The sequence below is a fragment of the Schistocerca gregaria genome, chromosome 1, assembly GCF_023897955.1.
Source record: "Schistocerca gregaria isolate iqSchGreg1 chromosome 1, iqSchGreg1.2, whole genome shotgun sequence".
NCBI lineage: Eukaryota > Metazoa > Arthropoda > Insecta > Orthoptera > Acrididae > Schistocerca > Schistocerca gregaria.
In genome coordinates this window covers 305,070,240-305,086,045 of record NC_064920.1, presented here as the reverse complement: position 1 = coordinate 305,086,045, position 15,806 = coordinate 305,070,240, and the positions used below count along the sequence as shown (strand labels likewise).

At 39.7% G+C, this 15,806-nt stretch overlaps 1 protein-coding gene across 4 annotated transcripts in view; it reads right to left on the bottom strand.

Moving 5' to 3' along the window:
• The window catches only part of LOC126342701 (citramalyl-CoA lyase, mitochondrial-like), a 178,632-nt gene that overhangs the window by 56,194 nt on the left and 106,632 nt on the right, over positions 1-15,806 (bottom strand). For all 4 annotated transcript variants that reach the window (XR_007565155.1, XM_050001878.1, XM_050001879.1 and 1 more), the window contains exon 5: positions 93-288. Coding sequence is in view for 3 of the 4 variants with exons in the window: in XM_050001878.1 (XP_049857835.1) it covers positions 93-288 (196 nt within the window). In the remaining variant the exon portion in view is untranslated. The remainder of the gene's footprint in view (positions 1-92; positions 289-15,806) is intronic.

The window sequence follows — 15,806 nt, the reverse complement described above, 5'->3', positions numbered from 1 at the left end:
ATCATTAAAATTGTGAGAAAATAAATTATAGAAAATAAAAGTATGCAATATATTAAAGGTTTTGTACATCTATTTAAAATTTTATGTTTTACCAAGATCAGCGCACAAGTCATCACTTCCAATGATCAATGCAACAGGTAAAAAGCATGACTTTTCAGCCAGTTCAATAGATTTTTGACATATTGTGGGCAAGTCCATTATTCCTTTGGCTGATTCAATAAATAAGATTAAGTTCATCTTTATTTTATTCTTCTCATCTCCTACGATTACACTTAGTTTGTCTGCAAACTGTTGGAGAATATTAGACATAAGTAAATTATATTACACACAAAAATCTTTTTCTAAGAAGTACAGTATTGATAAAATAATTGTAAACATGACTGTCAATGTTATATATAAAGAAGGAAAATGATATATTAATTAAATCTATCCTCTGCAACAGCATTTTACCAAACAAACGACATAATGTGCAAGAGAACAACAAAATCTGCATTTTTGAACTATTAAAAATTACAAAGCATGTTGCAGAGGGTATTTTTTTTACTGAACTATATATTACTGTTTTTCTGTTTAATATGGTGATGGAGTGTAGAATTAATGATTGTAGGCAAAGTCATTATTCTGCGAGAGCTGTTGCTGTAGTCTGATTTAAAGTATGAGGGGCAGTCAAATAAAAACTGAACCTGTCGCAACAGGACCATGGAATGGTTTCCTTCAAAAGTAATCACAACGTGCATTAATACATTTACCTCAGATCAGATGATCAATTCCTATTTTATAGAATGTGGCCGCAGACAGTTCCACAACTGCATCAACTCTTGCACTTCCTCGTCCAACTGAAATCAACATCCACGTGTGTCTTTCTTCAGGTCACCAAAGATGAAAAAGTCACATGGTGAAAGATATGCCTGTATGGATGATCTTTCATTGTTTCCCAACCAAATTACTGAAGTGTAGCCTTCAGCCAATTGGCAGTGTGAGCGTGGCCATTGTAATGCAACAACATGATTCATTCTGATAGCCCCAGCATTTGTTTGTGATTTAGGGAAACTAAGGAAAACCTAATTCAAGATGGCTGGATAGAGATTGGAGCTTCCACCCTCCCGAATAAATGGTCAGTCTGTTTAAAACAGTGCTACCTTATTCACTTTATCCCTAGTGTACAATACTTTCTTTTACAAAGAAGTGATTTAATAAGGTTTCTATTTTGTGTGCTACAACTTCCCATAAAACTGAGTCATCACATCTCTGTAATGAGTGAGATGATGATCTCAGAAAGAGGATAAGTTGTTAGTATTGTACATTTGGGTGTATGTTCTTTAAGAAAAGAAAAGAAATAAAAAAAACATAGTACAGTATGAGAGAGCTTTGTGAAATGATAGTTGTTTTATTATTGTTATTATTATTTATTTGAATTGCATTTTTTACCAAAACCATGTTGTGTGTTACATAAATAAACCTTCACTGTATGCAACATTTTGCTTCACTAGAACTTTTCTAAATAGGTTTCTTTTAGTAATCCCTTGGGCAACTTATCATACAGTTTCATTTCTTGGTACAAAAAATTCTATTCTCAGTTTTATGGTTATTATTTCCTGCTAAACGTAAGCTCAGTCTATATCCAGTTTCATGGTTATGGAAGGAGCAATTTGTGCTGTAATTATCGGTTTCATTTTTAATGTGTACGACTGATTGGTAAATTATTCACATTGTTTAGCAGAAATCATCAGTGTTTTAAAAAGATCTTTACAAAGGGCTATAGGTAATTTCCAAGATCTCTTGCAAGCAATATACAGATAGCCGTACTGTGGATGCAACAACAATGGAGGGGAATCTGTTGAGAGGCCAGACAAAGGTGTGGTTCCTGAAGAGGGGCAGCAGCCTTTTTAGTAATTGCAGAGGCAACAGGCTGGATGATTGACTGATCTGTCCTTGTAACACTAACCAAAATGACCTTGGTGTGCTGGTACTGCGAATGGCTGAAAGCAAGGGGAAACTACAGCCGTAATTTTTTCGAGGGCATGCAGCTTTTTCTGTATGGTAAAATGATGATGGCATCCTCTTGGGTAAAATATTCCGCAGGTAAAATACTCCCCATTAGGATCTCCGGACGGGGACTGCTCAGGAGGATGTCGTTATCAGTAAAAAGAAAACTGGTGTTCTACAGATTGGAGCGTGGGATGTCAGATCCCTTAATCGGGCAGGTAGGTTAGACAATTGAAAAAGAGAAATGGATAGGTTAAAGTTAGATATAGTGGGAATTCGTGAAGTTTGGTGGCAGGAGGAACAAGACTTCTGGTCAGGTGAAAGCACGGCTATAAATACAAAATCAAATAGGGGTAATGCAAAACTATGTTTAATAATGAATAAAAAGTAGGAGTGTGGGTAAGCTACTACAAACACCATAATGAACACATTATTGTGGCCAAGATAGACAAGAAGCCCACACATACCACAGTAGTATAAGTTTATATGCCAACTGGCTCCGCAGACAACAGAGCGATTAATGAAATGTATGTTGAGATAAAAGAAATTATTCAGATAGTGAAGGGAGATGGAATTTTAATAGTCATGGGTGACTGGGATTCAGTAGTAGGAAAAGGAAGAGAAGGAAACATAGTAGGTGAATATGGAATGGGGGTAAGAAATGAAAGAGGAAGCCACCGGGTGAATTTTGTACAGAGCATAACTTAATAACAGCTAACACTTGGTTCAAGAATCATGAAAGAAGGTTGCATACATGGAAGAGGCCTAGAGATACTAAAAGGTATCAAATAGATTACATAATGGTAAGACAGAGATTTAGGAACCAGGTTTCAAACTGTAAGACATTTCTAGGGGCAGATGTGGACTCTGACCAAAATCTATAGGTTATAAACTGTAGATTAAAACTGAAGAGACTGCCAAAAGGTGGGAATTTAAGGACATGGAAAAAACTGACAGAGCCAGAGGTTGTAGAGAGTTTCAGCGAGAGCATTAGGGAACAATTGACAAGAATGGTGGAAAAAATACAGTAGAAGAAGAATGGGTAACTTTGAGAGATGAAATAGTGAAGGCAGCAGAAAATCAAGTAGGTAAAAAGACGAGGGATAGTAGAAACCCTTGGGTATCAGAAGAAATACAGAATTTAATTGATGAAAGTAGAAAACATAAAAATGCAGTGAACGAGGCAGGCAAAAAGAAATACAAACGTCTCAAAAATGAGATCGGCAGGAAGTGCAAAATGGCTAATCAAGGATGGCTAGAGGACAAATGTAAGGATGTAGAGGCTTATCTCTCGAGGGGTAAGATAGATACTGCCTACAGGAAAATTAGAGAGAACCACTTCTATGAATATCACGAGGTCAGATACAAACCCAGTTCTAAGCAAAAAAGGGAAAGCAGAAAGGTGAAAGGAGTATATAGAAGGTCTACACAAGAGCGATGTTCTTGAGGACAATATTATAGAAATGGAGTGGATATAGATTAAGATGAAATGGGAGATATGGTAGTGCGTGAAGAGTTTGACAGAGCACTGACAGACCTAAGTCAAAACAAGGCCCCAGGAGCAGACAACATAACTACTGATAGCTTTGGGAGAGACTACCCTGGCAAAAGTCTACCATCTGGTGAGCAATATGTATGAGAGAGGTGAGAAACCCTCAGACTTCAAGAAGAATATAATAATTCCAATCCCAAAGGAAACAGGTGTAGACAGATGTGAAAATTCCCATACTATTAGTTTGATAAGCCCCGGAAATACTAACACGAATTCTTTACAGACAAATGGAAAAAGTGGTAGAAGCCAACCTCAGGGAAGATCAGTTTGCATTCGTAGAAATGATGGAACACGTGAGGCAATACTGACCCTATGACTTATCTTAGAAGACAGATTAAGGAAAGGCAAACCTATGTTTCTAGCATTTGTACACTTAGAGAAAGCTTTTGACAATGTTGAATGGAATACTCTCTCTCAAAATCTGAAGTTGGGAGGGGTCAAATACAGGGAACAAAAGGCTATTTACAATTTGTACAGAAACCAGATGGCAGTTATAAGAGCTGAGGGGATTGAAAGGGAAGCAGTGGTTGGGAAGGGAGTGAGACAGGGTTGTAGCCTACCCCCAATGTTATTCAATCTGTAGATTGAGAAAGCAGCAAAGGAAAAAAATGAAAAATTCAGAGCAGGTATTAAAATCCATGAAGAAGAAATAAAAACTTTGAGGTTTGCAGATGATATTGTAATTCGGTCGGAGACAGCAAAGGACCTGGAAGAGCAGTTGAACGGAATGGACAGTGTCTAGAAAGGAGGATATAACGTGAACATCAACAAAAGCAAAATGAGGATAAAGGAATGTAGTTGAATTAAATCAGGTGATGCTGAGGGAATTAGATTAGGAAATGAGACACTTAAAGTGGTAAATGAGTTTTGCTATTTGGGGAGCAAAATAACTGATGATGGTTGAAGTAGAGAGGATATAAAATGTAGACTGGCAATGACAAGGAAAGTGTTCCTGAGGAAGAGAAAGTTGTTAACATCGAGTATAGATTTAAGTGTCATAAAGTATTTTCTGAAAGTATCTGTATGGAGTGTAGTCATGTATGGAAGTGAATCATGGACGATAAATAGTTTGGACAAGAAGAGAATAGAAGCTTTCGAAATGTGGTGCTACAGAAGAATGCTGAAGATTCGATGGTTAGATCACATAACTAATGAGGAGGTACCAAACAGAATTGGGGAGAAGAGAAATTTGTGGCACAACTTGACTAGAAGAAGGGATCGGTTGGTAGGACATGCTCTGAGGCATCGAGGAATGACTAATTTAGTATTGGATGGCAGCATGGAGGGTAAAAATCGTAGAAGAAGACCAAGAGATAAATACACGAAACAGATTCAGAAGGAGGTAGGTTGCAGTAGGTACTGGGAGATGAAGAATCTTGCACAGGATAGAGTAGCATGGAGAGCTGCATCAAACCAGTCTCTGGATTGAAAACCACAACAACAGCAACAACTTGTGATCCAGAACTTCATCATCCAACTTCCCATTTTGTGTACCTAGCCAGCAGCAATCCTGTTTTGCCGTAGCAAGTGTACACTCTAGCTATATCTTTCACCAAGTTTGACACATGTCTCCAGATGACAATACATGCAATTACCACACCAAGCTTCACCAGAGGACACCCAGACCTGTTACAGCAATTATAGGTGAGATTATCAATGACACTTTTAGCGCTACTCTCACCAATTAATGGGGCTGGTATTCTGTTGTTGTTGTTGTTGTTGTTGTTGTCTTCAGTCCTGAGACTGGTTTGATGCAGCTCTCCATGCTACTCTATCCTGTGGTGCAAGCTGCTTCATTTCCCAGTACCTACTGCAACCTACATCCTTCTGAATCTGCTTAGTGTACTCATCTCTCGGTCTCCCTCTACGATTTTTACCCTCCACGCTACCCTCCAATACTAATCATACAGTAAAGCTGCACGTCCTCGGGAAAAATTACGGCTGTAGTTTCCCCTTGCTTTCAGCCGTTCGCAGTACCAGCACAGCAAGGCCATTTTGGTTAATGTTGCAAGGCCAGATCAGTCAATCATCCAGACTGTTGCCCCTGCAACTACTGAAAAGGCTGCTGCCCCTCTTCAGGAACCACACGTTTGTCTGGCCTCTCAACAGATACCCCTCCGTTGTGGTTGCACCTACGGTACGGCCATCTGTATCGCTGAGGCACGCAAGCCTCCCCACCAACGGCAAGGTCCATGGTTCATGGGGGGGGGGGGGGGGGGGGGGAGGGGGGGCTGGTATTCTACCCTCTCTGAAATCAGGACTGATGAGAGGCTTCTCTCTATCCAAAACCTCACATGTGCACACCAGCTGTACTCTGCTACCTAAGTAGCCACTTTCGGCATGTAATACACACCTGACCAATTAAAAGCGTCTTATGTAGTAACAAAGTAATAAACAAAACCTATCTAAGCCACACAAATAGGGCTTCATTCATAACCTCTGAACAAAAACAGCAAAACCTCTCAGAACTCCACAAGACACGGAACAACTGCTGTGTGTGATACAAAATAGAATAGCATAGAGAGATCAGTCAGCTCTGTGCATTTACATCTGTGTGAGCCCCCAGTGGACTGTGTGGCAGAAATTGCGTCATGCGTACACCTCCCACAGGCAGGCTCCAGTGGCCAGCCTTCACTGATACAGTTGGCGGTCGACTCAAACACACACACACCTGTGGTTACACAACACTTGGCACACTCACACCCACAAGCACTAGTAGCAGAATACAGCACACCTCCCTCTCACGTGCATCCTGGTGATGGAGGAGATGCTGGCAGCCCAACGAGGGACTCATCCACTGCGTCCGGACTAGTGACAGCCAGAGCTGACTGAAGGGCCAGGCCGATATGTCGAGTGGGTACTAGATCAAAGTGCCGGAATGTATGGGAACACAGGTAACAACAAGGGTGGTGGGCACACGTGGTGCTGACGACAACACCAAAGAGAAGGGTGGCTTTGCCATCTCTACATTGTCACCAGGCAGGACCCAGTGTGGAAGAGATGGAGTGGACCCACTGCCAAAGGGGCCAGAAGAGGCAGTCCAACCAGAACAGCAGGCTGCAGCAACAGACCTGAGGCCAGAGATGGACATGAGCCCAGCCCCAGGAAGATGGAACCCAAGGGCACCACACATGGAGGAGGAAGCTAATGGGACAGGGACACCTCCACAGCAGATGATGACAGGTGATCAAACCACACATGCGACCCCTGGGTAAAGTGACCAAATTAACCTGACTGCAGCCATGAAGCAACTAAGTTGGGCCCTGCTCCCCCATAGGTATGAAGCAATAGGTGCACACAAAACAGAGAAGGGCGTCATCCAGCAAAGAATCCACAGCAAACTTTTCCATTTGGGTTTTGAATCTATGTGCTAGTTGTTCTGCCTCACCATTTAATTGAAGATGGAATGATGGAGCCATAATGTGATGGGAACAAATTAACTGGAAGGTGTGAGAAACAAACTGAGTCCCATTATTAGAAACTAAAATACAAGAAAAAGGAATAAAAATAAAAAAATCTCAAAAGCTTACGAATTGTAACCTCAGCCAATGTTGACACACACCAGAGGATGTAGGGAAAAATTGGAAATTGCATCCACAAATGAGGGCCAATAGGAATTCAATAAGGGACCTGCAAAGTCTATATGAAAGCATTCCCATGGCTGGTGGGAAGTTGGCTAGGGGGACAAGGATGCCCTAGGTGCTGCCTATTGATGGGAGCACTACTCACAAGCTGCAACAAAATGGACAATTTCTCCATCAATCTCTGACCAAAAACAGTGTCCCCCAGCTAACAGTTTAGTGCACAAAACTTCCCTGGTGGAGAATGTGTAGAACCTTGCTCCATAACACTTCAGGAATAACTACTGTGGGAGAGAGCTCTACTGCTTACAACAGCACAATATACTGTCGAGTGTAGGGTGTCGATTGAACTTTTATTTTGTCACCACCATACTTAAAGTTAGTTTTAAATGCTTAAAAGGCTAAAGCATATAAAAGTATGGATAATATACAACATGTTGAGGAAACTCAAGAACCGGCTATGACCATTAAGGTTGGCAAAGAAGTGCCTGACTGGGCTGAGTTGATAAATTTCATCAAAGCTCAGAGTGCGACTCTAAGTCAGTTAAATACCCAGAGTGAAGCTTTAAATGCTCAAATTGCGACTCTAAGCAAACAACTAGGTTTGGTAAATTCTCAATTAAGTGCTCAGAGGGAAACTCGAAATATTCAAATGACAAATTTGGGTTTGTTAAGCGCCAAGGTCGACTCTCAAAGCGAAGTATTTAGTAATCTGCGCAAATGCATGGGTGCTTTGAAGACTGTGTTTGTTGCTATAAGTACTAAAGTAGAGAAGTTAAAAGTAGATCTAAAAATGAGTTGACAAATTCTTTAACCACTCATATAAATTATATGTTTACTGACCTTACCCAGAAACAGAATGACATTTAAAGAGTTATCGAACAGGTTAGAACTTAACATTGAGAACAAATGTAATAATGTAGAATCCAAACTTACTGAAAAGTTAGGATCTTTTGAAAACATGTACAATATTAAGTATAATGATGTAACACATAGGTTGTATAATTTGCAAGAGAGTGAAGATAAAGAGAATGAGTTAATACCAATCATTCACTCACAAAATACAGGTGTCAGTACATGAGTAGATATGGAGAACGGAATTTAAAAGAGAAAATAGGCAACTCTGATATTATAAATGTATTGAGTTTGGAGGAACAATTTGGAGAAATTATAGACCCAAAAGTTACTGAGAGAATAACATCCAGGAAAGTGTCATCTATTCCTTCTTCCTAACTTAATGATACCAGGAAGGGTATGGACGACATGTGGAAAGAGATTAAACTTATCCAGGGTGAAGCAGAAAAAAGGGTTTCTTCACTTAGTGTTGTATTAACTAGTGAAGCTGTGACCGATTTACAATGAGGAGCTAATTTAGGGTTATCTAGACAATTCCCTATATTTACGCCACACGGAGATGTACATCTGAGCCATTTCTTAAAAAGGTTTTACCAGTCATTACCAAAAAATTGGGAAGATTCTAAGAAGATCAAATTTGCTGCGGGGTACCTTTTGGGGGAAGCCTCAGAATGGGGTACAGTAAATATTGAGAATTTTTCTTCTTGGGGAGACTTTCAAAAGAAATTTAAAGAAAATTGCTGGTTGCGAGTGCACAAGACAAGTTAATATCATATCCATGGGACCCGGGCAGAGTCATCTATTCCGCAGGGACGTTAACATTCTGAATTAACTGGCAGAGTGACAACCGTCAGATCCCAAGTTGTTTTCGGTATTTCTTCCAAAACAGTTTTCCTCCACTTATTTCCTTTAAAATCTATAACTATCCTATAATCTTATTGCTTAGAAAACTGAATATGACCATGAAATAGAGACCAACTTAAGAGACTCGCAGAAAAAGGGGTGATATCTAGACGAAAGAAACTCAATAAAGTAGTGTATTTGTGGAAAATGTAATATGATGTGACTAATTGAATTATTGTTATACCGAAGTGTATAGCTTTTCTATTTTGTATAGAGTATTTCATACCTCCTATGAGATGTGATATAGATGGGAGGTTTGTATAAATTTTTAAAGGTGTGGGTATAGTAGCTAAAAGCCTTATTTACAAGAACACATAAATCATGACTGACACAAAACACACATCACACCTTTCAAACAACACTCACAAACAAGTGTGCTTGATTCTTCTTCATTTTTCGTTTCCATAGAGTAGCTGGGATTTCCTTTGGGGACCTCAAAGGGTGAAGGTGGAACAAGTCCGTTCTGTAGGAGATGATTTAATACCAAACCTCCTCCGGCATCTCATCACTCAAGTACCTGAGAGGTAGGGATCCTGGGGAAGGGGGGTGGGAAGGGTTACCTGTCTTTAGGGCTATCTCCTTTCTCTTCTTCAATCCTGGCAACCACATCTACTTTTTCCTTTCTTACTTCTCAAGTTGAAGAACTGTCTATCTTTTTCCTCTTTCCATATTCATAAACTTCTATTGCTGAAGTACTTCCTTATTTCTGTGGTTACTAATATCCTACATATTATCTTTACATAAGAAGGCCAAAGAATCAGACTACACGAACACACATTTACATATTCACTTCTATGCAAACATTAAATTATATAAGACAAATCCTGTCACGATGTGAGAACCACCAGGAGTTGTAGGGGAAAAGGTGTGTACCTAGGGAATTATGCACGCATATATGGGGACGGTTCTACATCGAATACACATAAGGAGAGGTGCCCATACATAACAAACAACTATAAAATGGTAATGAGCAAAGAATAAATAAGAAAAAGGTGTGAGCAACGTCAGTGCATTAAAAACTCTGATGAATTGAAAGATAGTGGGACATAATATCTATTGAAAGTATAGAAGTTGATAAGTAGAGGAGGACTCTAGGGGATGAATGATATATTAAAGAATGTATGTGAAGTTTAAGATGTAAGTCTATCTTTACCAGAAGATAACTATGGTACACATAGAAATGTATATTTGGGTAATGAATCGTGAGGCCTGCTCAGAAAGGATAAGGGGGCCAGTCGTGGGAAGAAAGCAGACGTGGCTGTCGAACGGCACAGACAAGTACCTGTCAAACAATCCATAGAGGTTTTAGTCCATGTGTAAGGAAGAACCATTGAGTTTTTATGTGATTCTGTGCTTATTGTGTCATTGACTATCATTATGTGAAACAAGAAGAGTTGAAACAGTACTATTGTGGACTCTTGACTCAGACTTGGTAGAGGCAAGATGTTTTTTCAGTCTCTTTTTCTGAAAGCATAGTGACTAAGCAGATTTTCTTATAAATATAAATCAATTTGTTTCTAACGTAAGACTATAAGAGAGACTTGCTGGAAGTTACATATTTTGTTGAAAGTGAGAATTTGTTATTGTGCTTGAAAGTCAAATACCTCGTTGACTGGCGAAAAGTAAAGTTTGTATGGCTACTTATTTCACGAGTAGAAACAGGCTAGGAAGTCCCTGTACCTAGCGTTATTCAACAGAGAAGAAGTCAAGAGAGTTTCCAGCAGCTGGCTATCCAGTAAAGAAGAGTGGCTGCAAATCCCAAGTAAGTCATCTTGTAAAGAAGTGAAATGTGGTTTGGGGAAATAAATCAGTATAACCCAGACTCACACTTACACTTTAAGTCATCAAAATGTTAGAATGCATAGGCCACCAGATGCAAAAACGAAAAAGATAGCAAAGTTCTTACAACTGTACGAGGGGCCATACTCGGTGGGACAGGTAGTAACACCAAATGCCGACTCAATTTTTTTCGACGAGTGTGATGTTGGGATTTTTAATTCCCGCAGCCTGTGAGCATACATGATTCAATGGAGTATCATACAGCAGTAGCGGTACTGAAAATTAAACATATCTGTTAACAACACTCTCTATTTTGTGAATAGATTTTCTGTTGTAGTCATTAGTATGCATTTATTGTGACTGGACAGTCATTTTTGTGTGTGCCTGGACTGTGAGACAATTGATGTGAATGTGGTGTGGTGATATAATGGTTTCAATAGTGTGTTACTGGGTTCCATGCATAGTCACGATGCATAGCGCAATGCTGAGGGGTGCTAATCACATTCGACAGCATGATACTTCCTGTAGCATGGGATTATTATGCAGCCCATGCAAGTGCATTGCCATTTACATGTCCAGTTTTTTTGTTTGTTGTGTATATTAAATTTAATGCAGTGTGGCGGATCCATGTTTTACTGTCTTACCATGCAAGGTGTTCATTTTAATGACTCTAGTGTGAAAGGTGAAAACCAAATACGCACCAACATTTGATGAGATCTCTGTTGCCATATGCAGAGGCATACCAAAGATACCTTGCAGGTGGTGGAGAAAACATTTTATCTTTGCAAAGTAGTGCATGAAATGTTGATTGAAGCATATTAGGATTATTTTGCATGTTAGAATTTAAGGACTGGTTAAAATCTTGTGAGTGTACCAAAGATGGCACATGGAAGATTTGTTTCTAGATTCTAGATTTTTTGACATTCGATTATTTTCAAAGCTCACATACCTACACCACTGAATTGAGTGAACAAAATATATATACATTCTGCATGTTAAAGTTAAGGGTACACAAAGTTAGGTACACAAACAACTTTTTTGTTGACATTCAGGTTCAACCATGTTGCTTCCACAGCTGACACTACGCAACCTAGTAAATGAGGAGAAGGCTCCCAAAGATCAGTGAAGCATGTATTATACATCCTGATTGTGAATTCTGTGCTAGAAGAGAAGGTACCAATCTTGTTCTTTATGTCTTATAAGGTAAGAAAACATGTGTACTGTTGGCGAAAACATGAAAGTGCTACCCATCCCATCCTTTCTGGCATGACCCATACCGGTCCAAAGAAGTATACCATCAACCCCACAACATCCCACATTAGTGAATGAAGTGTTAGAGTTACTATTAGGGAGTGAAGACCTTTGTTTTCTTTTTGAAGTGTGTGTGCAATGGCCAAATGAAAATAGATGGCCCACTTTGCCATGATTTTCAACCTTCTGCGTCAGAAGTTTAATAGTCATGACAAGGAGCTTTGTGACACCTCCGATCGTAGCCACTTTCACCAACTCGCAGAAGCAGCAGCTGAGGAGGAGCAGGAAGCTGGGCACACTGTGGTGAGAGCCTGAGCAGAGGACACTGCAGTCATTCTGCAAACACACAGTGGGAAGCCAGATGGAAGGAAGGACACCTCATGAAGAGCCTCTCTGACATGAAAAAGCATGAGAGTTGTTCTGGCCTGGCAGTAACCATTTTACCTGCCTTAGAAAGCAGGAATGTGCTGACAATTCCAGCACCCCATGGGCACAGGGAGGAACATACACAAAGTTCAGAGAATTCACACAGGGAGGTGGGTGGAAGAAGCCAGCATTCTTAAGATGATGTTTTTCTTGACCGTAAGGATGTTCCTTACAAATAATGGATGCCAGCAGACTCTGAGACATGAGTCTAAACAGGCCTCAAGCAGAAAAAGCGTTTACAGGAAGTCTCACATAGCTACTCTCGCAAAAGCTTCCGAATGCAGAAAAACATTGTAAGAATGCGAAATCATGAGAAAGATGCCAATCCCTGAGGCATGCACTAGCCCATGCCATATAGAAATTTTCCACCCAGCACTGAGAGGTGAAATCATCAAATAGCAATTTGTCATTGCATTGCATTGAAAATTTTGTCCACCAATGACGCCGAAAGGACGAAAATTTCAAAGAGCAGTTGAGTTGACAGATGGATGAGGAGCGAAATGGGGAGTCAGTGAGGAAGTGCAAAAATGAGAGGACATGAGGTCTCTTCCATTCACAGCTAACATCCACCTTCCAAAACTGTGAGATCACAGCTTCAGCCACACAACTGACAAGGGACAGACAACACAGAAGGTATACCTGGACCTCGCTGCAAAGATTTTGACTGCCGATGAGGGCAGTGACTTGTGGCACACAGCTCCAAGGTGACGTGCCATACAGACATAGTGCTTGCCGCCAACGGCAGTACATGACGAATGATAACGAATAATGGTGAGATTATTCATCCCCCCCTCCTTCCTCTTAATAACTGAGTCATGTATATGGCCAGTCAAATCAGCACTGAGATCTATAATTTTGTTTTGGTTTGTGTAAACAGCAGTGAAATAAATACATTTCTTTCCTGTTTTCATCATATAAGCAATCTACTACATTAATACATGACCCCTTAATTTCATACTCTTTGTGTTTGTTTTTATTTAATTACTGATATCAATTAATTGTTGGCTCCTAATGTGGAGCAATTTCAATAGTCATCTGCTTGTCATTTCATGTCCAACAGCAGAGAAGAAATGTGAAAACTAGTTTTAGGGAGAGAAATGCGTGCCAGTTGAGCTACACAAACAATGTATTTTGATACACATCAGCAAAGCACCACTGAATAGGATTTGTAGTGGTATCTTCACTATTACAAACAAAATGTTTTATTTTCAGAAGTATTCATTTAATTTGTCATTTTGTAAAATTAAAGACAAATCAGTACACAAAATAGGCACATTGTTGAAAGTCCACTGTTGGATAGTTGGGTACAAGATGGTACCATCATGGACATGGAAACAAATAAAATTGAAACTGAAAATGTCAGTCACAGTGACAATCACGAGTTTCATTACTCAATTAACATGGACACAGATGATACTAACATTACCATTCAAAATGGTATGATGATGATAGTAGCCCACCTAATGCAAACTTGATCAGATAGGGTGCATTGTACACACCAGAAACACCGATCAAGAAGCAAAAGCAAACTCTTGGTGCTTTCTAAACCCATATAATATAACAGTTCAATGACTTAACATAAGATTCATGTGTTGATCTTTAAAATGAATTATTGGATAAATTGATGGAGAAAGATCTAGAAACACAACTGCTTGCTGATTTTTCACAAGATTTAAATAATTTAAGCCAAAATGTGTCATTAACAGGTGAGACACAAGAAAAGTTCACAGAAAATTGAAGGTGTCTGAGGCTCAGACAAAAATGCAGCAGGAGCAGTGACAATTATGCCAGAATATAAATACACTCGCAGGTACCATTGACAAATTGCAAACAGTGTACAAAGGTCTACCTGAACAGCTGCAAGACCTGTAATTGCAACCAGTTAGCTTAAGTTTAAATACTCAGTTCATCAGAAAGGAGCAATCAAGGACAGATAAGGACATTAGGGAAATAAAGGATAGAGCCAAGGCTGGTACACTAGACCGAGGCACAGAAGGTAGTCTAGGAACACAAGGGTTATGCATCTGTTAATGAGGATGTGATGAAGGTACAGAAGGCAGAACTAAAAGTGAAAGAGATCAGAGGTTGAAAGTAATGGTGGTAAAATTGCGGACTAACACTGAAAATGAAAGGGAACATTCATCCCCAAGGTATCAAGTGTCAACAGATAGGAGAGATAACTAATCATTTATCAACATTTTGAATCCTAACCTGACAGGTGAAATAGATCACAACTATAACATGCAGCAGGTGCTGCCAAGTTCTGTCCCTGATACACTTAGGAATTCAGAATATTGTCCAATACATCAAAACAATGCCACACCAGCAGTGTGCAGCACTGCACACCTTTTTATATTGTTCGCGGATGAAGGCTTATTATGACACAGGCAGTTTCGGATCTTTCCTTCTGAAGGTAAGTGAACAAACCCAGTCATGTTCATAAGAGCCTTCCAGAACACATTTTCAAGGAACTGGACCAAAGCACAGAAGGTACACTTTGTGGTAGACTATACACAGGGCGACTTCTTGTTGTGGGCCACTGACATGGTGGAAAAATGTCACACCTATAAACAGTTTGAAAAGGCATTCCCAGACAAGTGCTGTTCCATAACAGTATGAGTGAGACTGAGGCCTGAAGTGTTTAACCCGGTGCCACTCTGCACCAAACATGGGTGGTTCAGAAGATACTTCGAGAAGTATCCAAATAAAACCCACTACTTATGTTAGAAAGAAATTGTTTTACATTTGAAAGAAAGTCTGCTTAGACACTATAACTTTCAGAAAAAGAGACTGAAAAAACATCTTGCCTCTACCAAGTCTGAGTCAAGAGTCCACAATAGTACTGTTTCAACTCTTCTTGTTTCACATAATGATAGTCAATGACACAATAAGCACAGAATCACATAAAAACTCCATGGTTCTTCCTTACACATGGACTAAAACCTCTATGGATTGTTTGACAGGTACTTGTCGGTGCCGTTCGACAGCCACGTCTGCTTTCTTCCCGCGACTGGCCCCCTTATCCTTTCCGAGCAGGCCTCACGATTCATTACCCAAATATACATTTCTATGTGTACCATAGTTATCTTCTGGTAAAGATAGACTTACATCTTAAACTTCACATACATTCTTTAATATATCATTCATCCCCTAGAGTCCTCCTCTACTTATCAACTTCTATACTTTCAATAGATATTATGTCCCACTATCTTTCAATTCATCAGAGTTTTTAATGCACTGACGTTGCTCACACCTTTTTCTTATTTATTCTTTGCTCATTACCATTTTATAGTTGTTTGTTATGTATGGGCACCTCTCCTTATGTGTATTCGATGTAGAACCGTCCCCATATATGCATGCATAATTCCCTAGGTACACACCTTTTCCCCTACAACTCCTGGTGGTTCTCACATCGTGACAGGATTTGTCTTATATAATTTAATGTTTGCATAGAAGTGAATATGTAAATGTGT